Source organism: Aquarana catesbeiana, linkage group LG04, assembly GCF_042186555.1.
Source record: "Aquarana catesbeiana isolate 2022-GZ linkage group LG04, ASM4218655v1, whole genome shotgun sequence".
Lineage (NCBI taxonomy): Eukaryota > Metazoa > Chordata > Amphibia > Anura > Ranidae > Aquarana > Aquarana catesbeiana.
In genome coordinates, this window is record NC_133327.1 from 591310938 (window position 1) to 591328512 (window position 17575).

Sequence of the window (17575 nt, forward strand, 5' to 3'; positions counted from 1 at the left end):
GCTTTTTATCACTTTTTTTAACATTGAAGTCAATGGGAGCATGCTTCAGATCTTCTTCCGCTCCCAAAAGTTTCAGCTCCTTCATACTTTCACCTGCAGACGCCAAACAAACTTTAAAATGTTCATAAAATATTCAGCTATCTGGCTATATCTTTTCAGTTTGATATCTTTTACAGTTTTTGTGAAAAAGCTTTTTGTTTAGAGGTCATTTCAGGAAATTTTAGCCATTAATCAGAGTGTACTGTGTTGCTTTTGTTGCCATGGTTACCAAAGCTTCTGTTATACACAGGGGGGGGAGGTGGCTGGAGCATCTCAGCTCTGATTACAGAGTCCGGGGGAGGGGACAGACACACCATGTACTGATTTATAATAGAGGAATATGATGGAGCAATTATGATGGGGGAGTTTTGATGGTGGCAATATGATGGGGCAATTTGATGGGACATTTCTGATGGGGGCAGTTTTGATGGGGGCAATTCTGATGGGGCAGTTTTGATGGTGGCAATATGATGGGACAATTCTGATGGGGCAGTTTTGATGGTGGCAATATGATGGGGGCAGTTTTGATGGTGGCAATATGATGGGGGCAGTTTTGATGGTGGCAATATGATGGGGGCAGTTTTGATGGGGCAATTCTCATGGTGGCAATATGATGGGACAATTTTGATGGAGCAATTCTGATGGGGCAGTTTTGATGGTGGCAATATGATGGGGAAGTTTTAATGGGGACAATTTTGATGGGGCAATTCTGATGGGGCAGTTTTGATGGCAGTATGATGGGGCAGTTTTGATGGCGGCCGTTTTAGCAATTTAGCTATTCAGCATTCCCACGCATTTTCTCCAGGAAATGCATTTTCTAGTTTATTAGTGGGACTGCTTTAGCAGTCCCACTATTGTTATTCGTTTTTTTATTTATTCTTATTCCGTACGTTTTTTGGCTCTGCGTAACTTCTGCATACTTTCAGCTATTAAAACCATTCAACTATTAAAATGTTCGTCTCTTTTAGCTGATGTGTGCTCTTCTTTTTCAACTTTTTTTCTACCATTTATACTTTTTAAAATATTAAGCTTTTTAACACTTTTTTTTAACATTGAAGTCAATGGGAGCATGCTTGAAATCCTTAAATTCTTCATCCGCTCCCAAAAGTTTCAGCTCCTTCATACTTTCACCTAGAGACACCAAACAAACTTTAAAATGTTCACAAAATATTCAGCTATCATGCTATAGCTTTTCAGTTTGATATCTTTTACAGTTTTTGAGAAAAAGCTTTTTGTTTAGAGGTCATTTCAGGAAATTTTAGCCATTAAATGTGAGTGTACTGTGTTTGTTTTGTTGCCATGGTTACCAAAGCTTCTGTTATACACAGGGGGGAGGTGGCTGGAGCATCTCAGCTCTGATTACAGAGCCCGGGGGAGGGGACAGACACACCATGTACTGATTTATAATAGAGGAATATGATGGGGCAGTTTTGATAGGGCAATTCTGATGGGGCAGATTTGATGGTGGCAATTCTGATGGGGCAGTTTTGATGGTGGCAATATGATGGGGCAGTTTTTATGGGGACAATTTTTATGGAGCAGTTTTAAAGGTGGCAATATGATGGGACAGTTTTGATGGGGGCAGTTTTGATGGTGGCAATATGATGGGGGCAGTTTTGATGGGGAAATTCTGATGGGGCAGTTTTGATGGGGCAATTCTGATGGGGCAGTTTTGATGGTGGCAATATGATGGGGCAGTTTTGATGAGGCAATTCTGATGGGGCAGTTTTAATGGTGGCAATATGATGGGGGCAGTTTTGATGGTGGCAATATGATGGGGGCAGTTTTGATGGTGGCAATATGATGGGGCAGTTTTGATGGGGACAATTTTTATGGAGCAGTTTTAAAGGTGGCAATATGATGGGGCAGTTTTGATGGTGGCAATATGATGGGGGCAGTTTTGATGGGGAAATTCTGATGGGGCAGTTTTGATGGGGCAGTTTTGATGGGGGCAGTTTTGATGGTGGCAATATGATGGGGCAGTTTTGATGAGGCAATTCTGATGGGGCAATTCTAATGGGGCAGTTTTGATGGCAATATGATGGGGGCAGTTTTGATGGTGGCAATATGATGGGGGCAGTTTTGATGGTGGCAATATGATGGGGCAATTCTGATGGTGGCAATGTGATGGGACAATTTTTATGGAGCAATTCTGATGGGGCAGTTTTGATGGTGGCAATATGATGGGGCAGTTTTAATGGGGACAATTTTGATGGGGCAGTTTTAATGGGGACAATTTTGATGGGGCAGTTTTAATGGGGACAATTTTGATGGGGCAATTCTGATGGGGCAGTTTTGATGGCAGTATGATGGGGCAGTTTTGATGGCGGCCATTTTAGCAATTTAGCTATTCAGCATTCCCACGCATTTTCCCCAGGAAATGCATTTTCTAGTTTATTTTTATTATTCCGTACGTTTTTTGGCTCTGCGTAACTTCTGCATACTTTCAGCTATTAAAACCATTCAACTATTAAAATGTTCGTCTCTTTTAGCTGATGTGTGCTCTTTTTCAACTTTTTTTTCTACCATTTATACTTTTTAAAATATTAAGCTTTTTAACACTTTTTTTTAACATTGAAGTCAATGGGAGCATGCTTCAGATCCTTAAAATCTTCTTCCGCTCCCAAAAGTTTCAGCTCCTTCATACTTTCACCTACAGACGCCAAAGAAACTTTAAAATGTTCACAAAATATTCAGCTATCTGGCTATAGCTTTTCAGTTTGATATCTTTTACAGTTTTTGAGAAAAAGCTTTTTGTTTAGAGGTCATTTCAGGAAATTTTAGCCATTAATCAGAGTGTACTGTTTGTTTTGTTGCCATGGTTACCAAAGCTTCTGTTATACACAGGGGGGGAAGTGGCTGGAGCATCTCAGCTCTGATTACAGAGCCCGGGGGAGGGGACAGACACACCATGTACTGATTTATAATAGAGGAATATGATGGGGCGGTTTTGATGGGACAATTCTGATGGGGCAGTTTTGATGGTGGCAATATGATGGGGCAATATGATGGGGCAGTTTTGATGGTGGCAATATGATGGGGCAGTTTTGATGGCAATATGATGGGGGCAGTTTTGCTGGGGGCCGTTTTAGCAATTCAGCCATCCCACGCATTTTCCCCTGGAAATGCATTTTCTAGTTTTTATTATTTCTTTATTCGGTACGTTTTTTGGCTCTGCGTAACTTCTGCATACTTTCAGCTATTAAAACCATTCAACTACTAAAATGTTTGTCTCTTTCAGCTGATGATGGGACTTTTTCAACTTTTTTTCTACTATTTATACTTTTTAAAATATTAAGCTTTTTAACACTTTTTTTAACATTGAAGTCAATAGGAGCATGCCTGAAATCCTTAAAATCTTCTTCCACTCCCAAAAGTTTCAGCTCCTTCATACTTTCACCTACAGACGCCAAACAAACTTTAAAATGTTCACAAAATATTCAGCTATCTGGCTATATCTTTTCAGTTTGATATCTTTTACAATTTTTGTGAAAAAGCTTTTTGTTTAGAGGTCATTTCAGGAAATTTTAGCCATTAATCAGAGTGTACTGTGTTGGTTTTGTTGCCATGGTTACCAAAGCTTCTGTTATACACAAGGGGGAGGTGGCTGGAGCATCTCAGCTCTGTTTACAGAGCCCGGGGGAGGGGACAGACACACCATGTACTGATTTATAATAGAGGAATATGATGGGGCAGTTTTGATGGTGGCAATATGATGGGGCAGTTTTGATGGGACAATTCTGATGGGGCAGTTTTGATGGTGGCAATTTTGATGGGGCAGTTTTGATGGTGGCAATATGATGGGGCAGTTTTGATGGTGGCAATATGATGGGGCAGTTTTGATAGGGCAATTCTGATGGGGGCAGTTTTGATGGGGCAGTTTTGATGGTGGCAATATGATGGGGCAGTTTTGATGGGGACAATTTTTATGGGGCAATTCTGATGGGGCAGTTTTGATGGCAGTATGATGGGGGCAGTTTTGCTGGGGGCCGTTTTAGCAATTCAGCTATTTAGCATTCCCACGCATTTTCCCCAGGAAATGCATTTAGTTATCTTTTCAAGTTTTTTTTTTTTTTTTTTTTTTTTGTATTTAGTCAAAAAGACAAGACCTTTTCAGGTGACCACACTGAAGAATTGACACTTTGCTACAATGTAAAGTAGTGAGTGTACCGCTTGTATAACAGTGTAAATTTGCTGCCCCCTCAAAATAACTCAGCACACAGCCATTAATGTCTAAACCGTTGGGAACAAAAGTGAGTACACCCCTAAGTGAAAATGTCCAAATTGGGCCCAATTAGCCATTTCCCTTCCTGGTATCATGTGACTCGTTAGTGTTACAAGGTCTCAGGTGTGAATGGGGAGCAGGTGGGTTAAGTTTGGTGTTATCTATCCACCTCTCTTATACTGGTCACTGGAAGTTCAACGTGGCACCTCATGGCAAAGAACTCTCTGAGAATCTGAAAAAAAGAATTGTTGCTCTACATAAAGATGGCCTAGGCTATAAGAAAATTGGCAAGACCCTGAAACTGAGCTGCAGCACAGTGGCCAAGACCATACAGCAGTTTAACAGGACAGGTTCCACTCAGAACAGGCCCCGCCATGGTCAACCAAAAGAAGTTGAGTGCACATGCTCAGCGTCATTGTCTTTGGAAAATAGAAGTATGAGTGCTTCCAGTATTACTGCAGAGGTTGAAGCGGTGGGGGGTCAGCCTTTCAGTGCTCAGACCATACACCACACGCTGCATCAAATTTGTCTGCATGGCTGTCGTCCCAGAAGGAACCCCCTTCTAAAGATGATGCACAAGAAAGCCCGCAAACAGTTTGGTGAAGAAAAGCAGACTAAGGACATGGATTACTGGAACCATCTGCTGTGGTCTGATGAGACCAAGATAAACTTATTTGGTTCAGATGCTCTCAAGTCTGTGTGGCAGCAACCATGTGAGGAGTACAAAGACAAGTGTGTCTTGCTTACAGTCAAGCATGGTGGTGGGAGTGTCATGGTCTCGGGCTGCATGAGTGCTGCCAGCACTGGGGAGCTACAGTTCATTGAGGGAACCATGAACGCCAACATGTACTGTGACATACTGAAGCAGAGCATGATCCCCTCCCTTTGGAGACTGGACTGCAGGGCAGTATTCCAACATAACCCCAAACAAACCTCCAAGATGACCACTGCCTTGCTAAAGAAGCTGAGGGTAAAGGTGATGGGTTGGCCAAGCTTGTCTTCAGATCTAAACACTATTGAGCATCTGGGGGGCATCTTCAAACGGAAGATGGAGGAGCGCAAGGTCTCCAACATCCACCAGCTCCCTGATGTTGTCATAGAGGAGTGGAAGAGGACTCCAGTGGCAACCTGCGAAGCTCTGGTGAACTCCATGCCCAAGAAGGTTCAGGCAGTGCTGGAAAATAATGGTGGCCACACAAAATATTGACACTTTGGGTCCAATTTGGACATTTTTCACTTACAGGTGTACTCACTTTTGTTGCCAGCGGTTTAGACATTAATGGCTGTGTGTTCAGTTATTTTGAGGGGACAGCAAATTTACACTCACTACTTTACATTGTAGCAAAGTGTCATTTCTTCAGTGTTGTCACATGAAAAGATATAATATATTTACAAAAATGTGAGGGGTGTACTCACGTTTGTGAGATACTGTATATACAGCAGATGTAAAACTTTTACGTAGGGATATTTGTTTCATCCCTGTGTATCATCTGAGGTTATTCACTTCACTGGTTATAATATGAGAGTTTTACATCCACTTTAAGGAAAAATTGAATGATGTTGCACTGGTTTTTTTTTTCCTCTCTCCTAGGTGAAGTGTTATTCATTTATACAGGATAATGTGAATCTGGAAATACCAAAATGTTAGCCACTAGCTAATGATCATAGAAAATACTTATTTACTTATGATCATTGACTCTTTCTAGTGGCCAAAATGCATTTTTTTCATAAACCACTTTTTTATGAATGAATATTCTATTCAACCTGGAGAGCAAATAGCCTGATATTTGATTTTGCCCCTGTTCCCACAGAACAAATGTACATGCAGTTTTGCAGAACAAAATTTACACCTTGTACACCATTAGTAATTGGGAATATTATTGGGTAGGTCCAAGAAATTTTAGACAAATGTAAACGTATTGTTTTTAAAAGTAGCCTTCTTGATTATTTTAGATATTCAAGAAATCTCTACTTTGTTCAGTATTAGATGTTGGTTATGTGTTACAGTAGATAAAGACCTAATTGCATAATGTAATTTTACCTGTTTTAAATGACCCTAAAATTATGTGTTTGGTACAAAGTGTTGCAAAGTTATTTACAGATGAAACAAAAGAAAATCAGTTATGGTAAACTAAGGGTCAATAAGGGGTCCAATGTAATTTTATTTAAAAATTAGGTTGCATTAACTGACATCCTACTATATGCAGATCAAAGCTCACTCCTTTACACTGGGTCCACCCTTGTGCAATCACAGACATCGCATGTGATTTGTACCGCATTGCTGTGCAGATCACATGCGATGTCTGTGTGATGTGAATTCAGCCATACAAACTGGCTGAAGTTGCATCACATTTGCACCAAAATGGTGCAGGACCCTTTTTCTTTTTGGTCTGCACTGGAATCAGGTCGTATGGGTGTTCACACCTATGCAATCTTATTACTGCACAATTTGACAGTTCGCACTGCAAACTAATCTGGGGGTGTCATTAACTTTGCATTGACTCCCCCAGTGGTTTGCAAATGTCAGTGTGAACTAGTGTGCAATGTGGGAATGCAGGGTTTCACGCATCGCACCAGTGTGAACCGGGACTAAGTTAGCAGATGAATGAATTGGAGTAAATACAAAAGTTACTTTGTTTCTCTCTATTCTGAGTCAAAGCATTATTAATATACATAGCATCAGTTGGTCCATTTTTTTCTTTGAAAGCAGCAGCTGTCATTTTGCTAGGTGGGAATTGCAGGCAAGCGCGAGGGGAAACAGCAAAATGACAGCATATTACACATAGCCTGAAGTTTTTTGGGATTGTTTAACCCAGTGGCTATAACAGCTGTTAGCATGAACCTGTGTTTTGTTTTTGTTTTTTTTTGTTTGTTTTTTTTGCCCATGCAGGGTAGGCAATGGGTTCACTTCAAGGGCTCTTTCACACGGGGCGGATCAGTGATGATCCGCCCCGTGAACACCCGCTTGCTCAGCGGGGATCGCTCTGCCGATCCCCGCTGAGCAGGAAAATGACAGGTCCGTCGCTGCACACTGCAGCGACAGACCTGTCAGAGTGCCTCTCTCCCCTATGGGGGATCGGATGATGACGGACCGTAAAGTCCGTCGTCACCCGATCCGAAAACGGATGGAAAAGTAGGTTTTCCTCCGTTACACTTTTCGGATCGGAACGGGTCGGATGTCAGCGGACATGTCACCGCTGACATCCGACGCTCCATAGGGATACATGTATGTCCGTTTTTCATCCGAAAATGGAAGGATGAAAAATGGACATACGGATCCCCCATGTGAAAGAGCCCTTCGGGTTTTGTATAAAGGCACATTTTTTATTTTGTTTTAAAATAACAAGTTATACTTGCCGTGTGCAATGCTTTTGCACAGAGCTGCCCAGCTCCTCCTCTTCTCGGGTCCCCCACTGGTGCTCTGGGCCCCTCCCTCCTGCTAAGTGCCTAGTGGCCTGCTATGGTGGCATTCGTGCGTGCTCACCACCTGAGCCCTGCTCTATGTCCATAAGACAGAGCGCATCTCAGCCCCACCCCTTGCTCTCTCCTTACTGGCTGTGATTGACAGCAGCGGGAGCCAATGGCCAATTTACCCCCTTTTAATGTGGAGTGAGAGACTTGGAAGAGCCTCAGCTCTTGTGCACACCGCTGGATTGAGATCTGGCTTAAAGGGGTTGTAAACACTCAAGGTTTTTCACCTTAATACATTATGGTGAAAAACCTTCTGCAGTGCAGCTGCCCCCCAGAGCCCCCCTTTTACTTACCTCATCCAGATTGTTCCAGCGACGGGGGACGAGCACAGCAGCTCCAGCCGCTGTCTTGGGTCCTCATTGGATAGATTGGTAGCAGCAGGAGCCATTGGCTCCCGCTGCTGTCAATCAAATCCAGTGACGTTGGAGACGGGGAGCGAGGCCGAGTCCTGTTGTGTCCGCTGAGGGACCCCAGAAGAGGAGGATCAAGGCCACTCTGTGCAAAACCTTTGCACAGAGGAGGCAAGTATGACGTTTGTTATTTAAAAAATAATAAAAAAACTAACCTTTACAACTCCTTTTTAATTAAGTATCCTCTGATTCCTTCTGTATTGTATTGTAACTGTACTGTCTGCCCTCATGTTGTAAAGCGCTGCGCAAACTGTTGTCACTATATAAATCTGGGGAGCTGCACACTGAAGGTTTTTTATCTTCATGCAAAGAATGCATGAAGGTTAAAAACCTTCAGCCTTTAGAACCACTTTAACACTGCCCCTCCCTGCAACAGCTTATACTTGCTTTATCTTCACTCCTTCACCATCTGTTTTCCACTGGAAGCAAGCAGAAAAAGCAACCACCCAGCCATACCTTGGTGGCCAATTGCCAAGCACTAGCGCTTACACACAAAGGAAAGCGGACTATAAACTTCTGCTCCAGGGGCTGACATTTACGCAAACCTATTGCTTTTTCCTTTATGGACAAAGGGCAGATTTACGTTAAACAGAGAAATGTCATATACAGAGCCACCTTTAATGGTAGAGCAACCTTTTAATGGTTGATAAACAAATCTCTAAATTAATATTTAATACAGTAATAATATTATGGTAGAATCAATCATTTGAGGAGTGAAAGTCAATAAAAAGTACTTTAGGGTCAACACTGCAATTAGGCACGGTTCATAGGGGGGCGACCTGTCACGCTCAATTCAGTGCAATGCAACCGTTGTAATCTGAGCGACTCAGAAAAAGGTTCCAGCAATACTTGGGGGCGACTTTGCTGAAGTCGCGCTGTGCGGGGCGGCTTCAGAGTCGGAAGACTTTAAAGCTGCCCCAGTGTGAACTGAGACTCAAAGTTCAAAATATACTATATTTGCAATATTTATATTTTAAATTTAAATTACTGTGTGTTTTGTTTGTTTTTTTTTTTTTTTTTTTTTTTTTTTAGTCAAGTTGACTACAGAGCCAAGCTGTGGGCTTGTAACTTCTGTTTTCAGAGAAATCAGGTAAGTGTCCTTAGGATTGTTTACTATTAACATTCTACATGTTAAGGATGATTGTATGTAGTTGCACAATTTTTTTAGTTTCCAAATAGTTACGAATATTATTCATTTAAAAAATTTGAGTAATGCATTTTTTTTGGGTGCCAAAACAAAAGCAAATATTAATGACACTGACATTTGGACCACAAAACAAAAAAGCTGAGCACACCCCGTTTACCTGATATTTAAAGTGATTCTGTCTTCCTAGTTGTATCCTCACCAAGTACTAAAGGTGTTGGGATTCATATGACTGAATCCTGTACTATGTAGTCAGAATTCTCAAAGAGTATGTTACCCCAACAATGCATATTCCTTATATACTGCATGGAACACAGTTCTCCCCTTACCACTATGGAAACATTACATTGATATAAAATGTAATCCCTGCACTGTTTTTGGTGCATACAAGCAATAGCTGTAAGACTAATGCCACGTACACCGGATCGGAATTTCCAACAACAAATGTTCAATGTGAGCTTGCTGTCGGAAATTCCGACCGTGTGTGGGCTCCATTGCACATTTTCTGTCGGAATTTCCGACACCAGATGTTTGAAAGTGGCTCTCAAATTTTCCGACAACAAAATCCGTTGTCGTAAATTCCGAGCATGTGTAGACAATTCAGACGCACAAAATTCCACACATGCTCTGAATCAAGCAGAAGAGCCGCACTGGCTATTGAACTTCATTTTTCTCGGCTCGTTGTACGTCAGCACGTTCTTGGCGATCGGAATTTCCGACATATTTGTGCGACCGTTTGTTTGCAAGACAAGTTTGAGCCAACATCCATCGGAAAAAAATCCACGGTTTGGTTGTCGGAAATTCCGATCGTCTGTACGCGGCATTAGCATTGTGAGTTGGCTTTTCAAGTGCCATTTATTTAAGAACAATCCCAGTGGCATCTTTAGAGAAGCTGGAGGAAAATGGGCATCTTTGAGGTTCTTGGCAGCTACTTTAATTTGCTCTTTTCTTGTTTAGAGGATGAAAGAATAAAGACAGTTGGATCTTTTGTAAGTACAGTTTACTTCTAGTGAAAGTCTTAAGTGAACATGTGAGAATAAATGCTGGAAACCAGCATTGCTGAATTGTCTTGGCTCCGGCTGTCATTCTCATCCTTCATTCACTGCCTAGTAAGTGAGTCAATTGGAAACCACATGCAGCTAGTGAACTTTAAAAAGTCTGAACCCTGGTTGTGTATGCATATTCTGGATCAATGACAATGCATTATTGATGCCATTGATGAGGATACAACCCTAAGGCTAGGTTCACACTGATGCGGCTCTGCGAGCCACGTTTTGTGCTGGCATGGCAGCCCTTTCATTTAAATGGGCTGTTGTGCCTCCTAAATTGCAGGGAACAGGTCCCTTCCCCAATATTCCGAATCGCAGCCTGCATGGGAACCACAAGTGCAGTGTGGTTCCCAGTGCGGGATCGATTTCCTGTGCATGCAACATCCCATTAGGAATCTCCTCTGTTTTTCTGAGTGGATGGGTTGCGGCTGCGAGAACAGGTGTGGACCCACAGCAGGCCAACCCCCCCCCATCTGCAATACAGTTTAGTATTTACCTAGTGTCCTCAGGAGTAGGAGCTGCAATGTTCTCTTTTCTCCTCCCTTATATTTTTTTTGTTCCTGTTGATGGATTTCTGTCTTCAGACTACTGCGGTGCGGGTTGGCAGGCCAGATATCATAGACTCCAATGAGCCTGCAGGAGAGATGCTGACTGACAGGCAGCATCTCTCTGCTCTGGGAGGGTAGAGAACTGAGCCATCTGCGTTGTTCGATGGCTCAGTTCTCAGTGCAGAGACGCGGGGGACAGCTGCATCAGCATCGGTCTGATGCTCCCTCCACCTAGATAAGTATGAAAAAAAAAAAAAAAAACATTCTTCTCTTTTGACTCTGACTAATTTGTCCACCTAAATACATTTTACATTATTTTTACCCACATTTTAGACCATTTAAACAATTTAGCTTAAAAATCCTCAACATCTTGGTTTATATTCTCTTTTCAGTTTCCTCCCACATATGCTGGAATATCAGAAGTGAATCAGCCTGCGGAACTTATGGCTCAATTCTCCACCATTGAGTACATTGTTCAGGTATATTTCTGCTTAAACAAAATCTAACATTTTTTTTATTTTTTGTGGATTGCTTTTGCCGATCTTTTCCTGTAAATGCTAATTGCCAGGCTGTTATACTTCAGCCACTTCAAAGCGTTCAGTCACTTGCTGAGAACAAAAATGTAAATCAGTCATTTGCACTTCACTTGCTGCATACTTGCTTCGGGTCAGTGGCTCAAAGCATTGAAGATGAGAGGTAATGGCTTGAAAATTTGCATTTGCAGCAAGTTCAGCAGTGGCAGCCTACTTATTTCTCTTATGACTAATTTCCATTTATAAATGACTTGCGTGGTTAAGGTGGAAGTTCAACCAAAACCTTTTTATGTTAGTTTTGGATAGAATGCTGTCCTGGTTCTGGACATTCCTCCTGTTCTTAAAGCGATTAGCAGTCAGATCACTTTTCAGAGGCAGACAGATTTGTATCCATTAGGCAAAATATGCATGACTGATGACAAGATTGGAGCAATACAAATATTTGAAGATATGTACTATTGCTTAGAAATATCTTCTAGTATGCTTGCTGGAAAAAAGTGTAAACTGTTTCTAAGTACTGGATGGAAGTCCATGTTTGTTTTGAGCCAACTGAATAAAAGAATGAACAAATACTGCATATTTTGTCTTCAAATCATCCTGCCCTATGTAACGTCCATAAAATACTAGATTTTTCAATCCACTATCCTACATGTTATTTTTCTTGTTGACCTAGTATCTGGACTTTTCCTTGCAATTGCAGAGAGGTCCCCAGACCCCCTTAATATTCCTGTATGTTGTGGATACTTGTTTGGAGGAAGAGGACTTGCAGGCCCTCAAGGAGTCACTACAGATGTCCCTCAGTCTACTGCCACCAGACGCTTTGGTTGGACTAATCACTTTTGGCAGAATGGTCCAAGTACATGAACTGAACTGTGATGGGATCTCCAAAAGCTATGTCTTCCGAGGGACCAAAGATCTCACTGCAAAGCAAATACAGGTAGGAGCTGTTGTTGTTGTAAAGCAGGTTCTAAATTTAAAGTCATTAAGTTACCCAGAAGGGATAAAGGTGAAATAAGTGTTCCCCTGGGCCTTCTGATTATCACTGCCAATGCCACTTTGATACTTGTTGTCTTTTATGCACTTGGATTTCAGCTTATGTAAGTAACATGTCAAAAACACTATTGTGCAGAGAGCTGTAGCCTTCAGTCAGATATCAATTTTCATAGGTTTGTAATCGTCAGAACAGTGAAACATGATTGTTGATTGGATGCTGTGTTTTTTAGTGCAGTACTCTTTGACTTGTGAAATAAGTTTGTGAGATAACCAGCTGTACATTTTAAAGAGACTCTGTCACCATATTCTGCATTTTAACATCAGTCTCCCCTAAGATTATATGGGCATTTAGAATATTTTAGGCATTTGCTTTAACTTTGTTTATTGATCTAAAAAAGTTGTACAAATGTAAAAGTACATGTACATAATATAAAAAATAGTAACAATGAGTACGTGGAGTCCTCTGAATACAAATATGCAGGATAAAAAGAATATTTATTTAAAGAACTGAACACTGAACGGCCATACTTACCTGATACTTCAATTCTCCAGAGAACAGCACTCTCCTATGTCCAGCGGTGGAGTGTTCCTGGCGTCCTCATGTTCAGAGCCAGTCTATGGGCGTGATGACATCCAGGACAGTCCATGCACAAGACCGCTAACGGGCAGGAGCTGCAGGGATCGGTCTTGCGCTCACAGAGGATTGGCGGATTAGGTAAGTATAGCTCCGCTCTCCTTGACCATAGACAAAAACGAGCAGTTAACCCATGGCAAAAAAAAAAAAAATCCTGGAGTTCTTCTTTAACTAAACACATTGATAGTCACTTGTGAGTCCTTATTGCATTCATTTTGTTTTTTATTATATAGCATAATACAAAGCTAGGGTTAGACACAATTGCACCAAATTTTGTGGACATTGAGGGGATAGTTTTCTTTTCTTGTACATCATTTTTAATATGAGATGAATTGAGCTTATGGTAGAAGATGGGTTCATTTAATGACTATGGCTTTATGGGCCTGTATAATCCTCCCTTGTTTAGGTAGAATGCTGCTGAATACCGCCATCCTGGATGTGATGTCACCAACCTCAAAAGATGCAGAGCTGTCATTTAATAAACAAAAAGGCTATGTAGAGAAGTGACAGGGGAGGGTCAGAGGATCTGGACCAGCACAGACAGTAATTAGTCACTCCCAGAAGAGGGCTGTGACATGCACATAGGGAGGGGGCTGTGCTAAGGAAATGACTCTTTCTGGAAGGGCAAAATGTTGTAAGCAGGCATTTAAAATGCTTGATTTTCTCTGTGCCTTTGCCTGCACGTTTTTTCACATTGGTGCCAGGCTCTTTTCAGTTATACTGTCTGTACTGGAGGCTAATTACAGATAAGGCTGTGTTTGCTGTGTTAAATGGAAATTTTTCTGTGTATGGCATAAATTATTATATTGAGAGGCTGTATTCTGTGTCATTGGCGATCAAAGGGGATGACATTTTTGGTGTTTCTGTTCATTTTTGCAGATAAAACACTGATGTGTGCAACTTCCTCTTGCTAGTAATAAGGAACGTTACTCTGTATTCGGTGAATGTGGGTAGCGGTTAATGAATAATTGTTCAGGTTTAAACAATCTGATCGTGGGGTTTTGCAACCTCTGGCTTGTTCTTTTTAGTCTGGCCATAGACTGTGCTAATTTGTTTCTTTATCATACATAATGGGACACAGAGCATTAAGTAATAACTTAATGGGTTATAGGCCACCTTCAGATGATGGACACTGGTATAACCAATCCAGGAAGTTCACTCCCTATATAACCCCTCCTCCTTCCAGGAGCACATCAGTTTTTTCGCCAGTGTCTAAGGTGTTGGTCACGAGTGAAGATGTGCTCTGAGGAGGGATCCATGGTGAATTTTAAATAGCCTCTATAGACCAGATACATCCAAAGTGCCACTGAGGCCAAAGTGGATGGTATCTGGGCCTCATATCCGAAGCACGAGGTTTTGCCTGTAACGCCTCTCTTTGTAGGGCTGGACCCCGAGACCCAGGGCTTAGGTCATGCTACATTACCTAAAGCTTTCCTGGTGGGGTGCTTTTACAGGTCCAAAGGAGTGGAACCCCGATATAAAGGGACCCGGTCCTTGAAAGTTTGCTAAACGCAGCCCGCCGTGAAGGTTGGATTGTCTGTTAATTCAGAAAATCCTGCTGCGGGGATAAGGTAAGGGAAGAAACTTAGGAACTGAAAAGTCCACCTATGCTTTCTTCTTTAAGGGAAAAAATGTTGTCATGCCTTAATTCACCACTAGAGGGAGTCTATGCACATACCTTAATCTGTTGTTTTCACTGTAAAGCTCAGTCAGTCTGTGTGTGGTCGCAGCAGCTTGCGCAGGAGGATTTTTTAGGTAAGAGATCTGCCAAATGCTTTTTTTCTCCCCCCTGAAGGGACCAGAGGGTTAGGGGAACATCAGCGGTTTAAACTCCCCCTTCCCCCTGCCGTGGGGGGTGCAGAGGTCTCGCAGTTATTGCTCGGACTGTTATAATTGTTTTTTTCTTTTGCCTGCTGGTGACAGCCCCCCCCCCATGTTGGGTTTGTAGACCCAAAAGCCGCCGCACACAAGCGCGGGAACATTTTCAAAAATTAAACTGGGGCAAGTTTACATGGGGGCAGGGCCTAGGCGCTGCGCCGTGCAATGTCCATGAGGCTGCACGGCAGGCAAGGATAATAAAAACACAGCTGGGACAGTATCTTCTCGGCTGATGAGGAAGAAGCAAGCTGTCTGCACACAGGGACACAGGAGCTGTGGGACACATGAGGGTTGCAACTGACATTCCTGATACAGGAAGGACTTTTTTCCCAGCACTAGGCTGAACTTAATAGCGGCTTTACTGTCATGACTATGTTCAGCGGTTTAAGTGCAATTTAATAGTGCCTCTCTTTTTGTGCTTAGGACTATGCCTACCAAAAAAGACACCACAAAGACCAAAAAGGTATCAAAGGTTTCACCCCCAGGCGCTAGGATCTCGAGACGCATCTCCACGCTGTCATCCTCGCCTGAACTACCAAATATGGCAAGCCAGGGTGGGCCATTGGAACAAATTGATGGTGCAACTGCTTCTCACATCTCAGCCCCTGTATACGTGACTGAAGATGTCCTTTCCTCCACCCTGCAGGGTCTAGAAGGATTAGCTTCTTTAATCGCATCCTCCATTCAAATGGATAGGAAGCGTGCTAGACCCCCCCCCCCCTCCCCCACTTCAGACCCTTTGCAAGGGGAACAGTGGGTACAGGATGAGGTATTACCCTCAGGTGATCAGGAGGAAAAACAAACCAATGATTCCTCTACGGAGGAAACAACCTTTTTCAGCCTCACAATCTGAGAAATTGCTGATACAATCTCTTACGGAGATGGTTCGTTCTTCTTTCATGCTACCCATAATGGAGTCTCCTGAAAGCTCGGTTTCTTCCTTGGGTTCCTTTTTAAATCCTTCTCAGCCTTTGCATGCGTTTCCTGTCCATGCATTACTAGAACAGCTTATTTTTTGCTGAATGGGATCACCCGGATAAGCATTTTCTCCCTCCAAAGAGGTTTTTTAGTTCTCTATCCCCTGGAGGAGAAATTCACCAAAAAATGGAAAGTACTAGCAGTTGACGCTGCGATTTCCAGTGTGACTAAAAGCCTAACTTGTCCAGTAGACAATGCACAAATGCTCAAGGATCCAACAGATAAAAGGTTGGAATTCCTGTTAAAATCTACTTTTTCCTTGGCAGGTGCCGTTACTCAGTCTGCGGTCGCTGCTATAGGCGTCTGTCAATCCCTAAAGGACCAGTTTAGACAGGCCTTTAAAGAGGTTCCTGCACAACAAGCCCGGGAATTGGCTGAACTACCAAAAGCATTATGCTTTGCTATAGATGCCCTTAAAGATTCTGTTCACCAGGCGTCCCGCCTTACGCTTATGCTTGTGCATATGCGTAGAATCCTGTGGTTAAAAAATTGGTCAGTCAAAGCACCATGTAAAAACCTCCTAACTGGGTTCCCTTTTCATGGGGAGCGGCTATTTGGGGAAGATTTGGACAAATATATCCAAACAATTTCTATTTGGAAAAGTACTCTTTTACCAGTCAAAAGAAAGTATAAACGCCCTTCATTTAAACGGGCTTTTTCCCCTGCGCCAGGGGCTTCCGCCTCTAGCCAGTGGTGACGGCCTCCGCAGACTCTAGAGGAAAACCTCAGGGTAGGACCCAGGATCAAAAGAAGTCCTCGGGCCGGAAACCTGCAAAGCAGAATCCTGAAGCCTCATCGTGAAGAGGCAACCCCCCTCACCAAGGTGGGGGGGGGGGGGACTTCTGCAGTTTTCAGAAGTCTGGCAAGAGGAAATTCAGGACAGATGGGTCATCTCCACGGTAACACTGGGGAACAAGCTGGAATTTCGGGACTTTTCACCGTCTCGTTTCCTGGGGTCAAGCGTTCCCAAAGATCCAGAGAAAAGACAATCTCTGTTTCAGGCACTAGACAGATTTAATATCTCAAGGAGTGATCATACAGATCCCCACAAAAGAGCAAGGTTTGGGGTTTTATTCAAATCTTTTTATGGTACCAAAACCAAATGGAGATGTCAGATCCATTCTAGATCTAAAAAAAATGTAAATCTGTTCTTGAAGATCTGCTCCTTTCGCATGGAGGCGATCGGGTCAGTAGTTTCTATCCTTCTAGGAGGAGAACTTCTGGCATCTATCGACATCAGGGATGCATATCTGCATGTTCCTATATTTCCCGCTCACCAAAGGTTTCTGCGGTTCGAGTTAGAACAGCAGCATTTTCAGTTTGTGGCCCTGCCCTTCGGGCTAGCTACGGCACCCCAGGTGTTCACAAAAATGCTGGCCCCACCTCTAGCCAAGTTAAGGGCACAGGGCATAACAGTCTTGATGTACCTAGACGATCTATTGCTAATAGACCAGTCGGTGGCTCGTTTTGGAGCAAAGCATACGCATTACAACCAGTTATCTGGAAAGTTTGGGTTGGATTCTCAACCTAGAGAAATCTTCCTTAATACCACTAAAAAGGCTGGAGTACTTGGGTCTGATCATAGACACAGCCCAGGAAAAGGTGTTCTTGCCTCAAGATCAACTCCATAAGCGAGCTGGTGCGGATGGTCAGGTCAAAAGGTAATCCCTCAA

General features: G+C 42.7%; 1 protein-coding gene across 1 annotated transcript in view; it reads left to right on the forward strand.

Moving 5' to 3' along the window:
- SEC23B (SEC23 homolog B, COPII coat complex component) overlaps window positions 1–17575 on the forward strand; it is a 50349-nt gene that overhangs the window by 9065 nt on the left and 23709 nt on the right. Inside the window, exons 3-5 of the mRNA XM_073628173.1 lie at window positions 9178–9235; window positions 11279–11365; window positions 12120–12356. Of these exons, the coding sequence (XP_073484274.1) occupies window positions 9178–9235; window positions 11279–11365; window positions 12120–12356 (382 nt within the window). The remainder of the gene's footprint in view (window positions 1–9177; window positions 9236–11278; window positions 11366–12119; window positions 12357–17575) is intronic.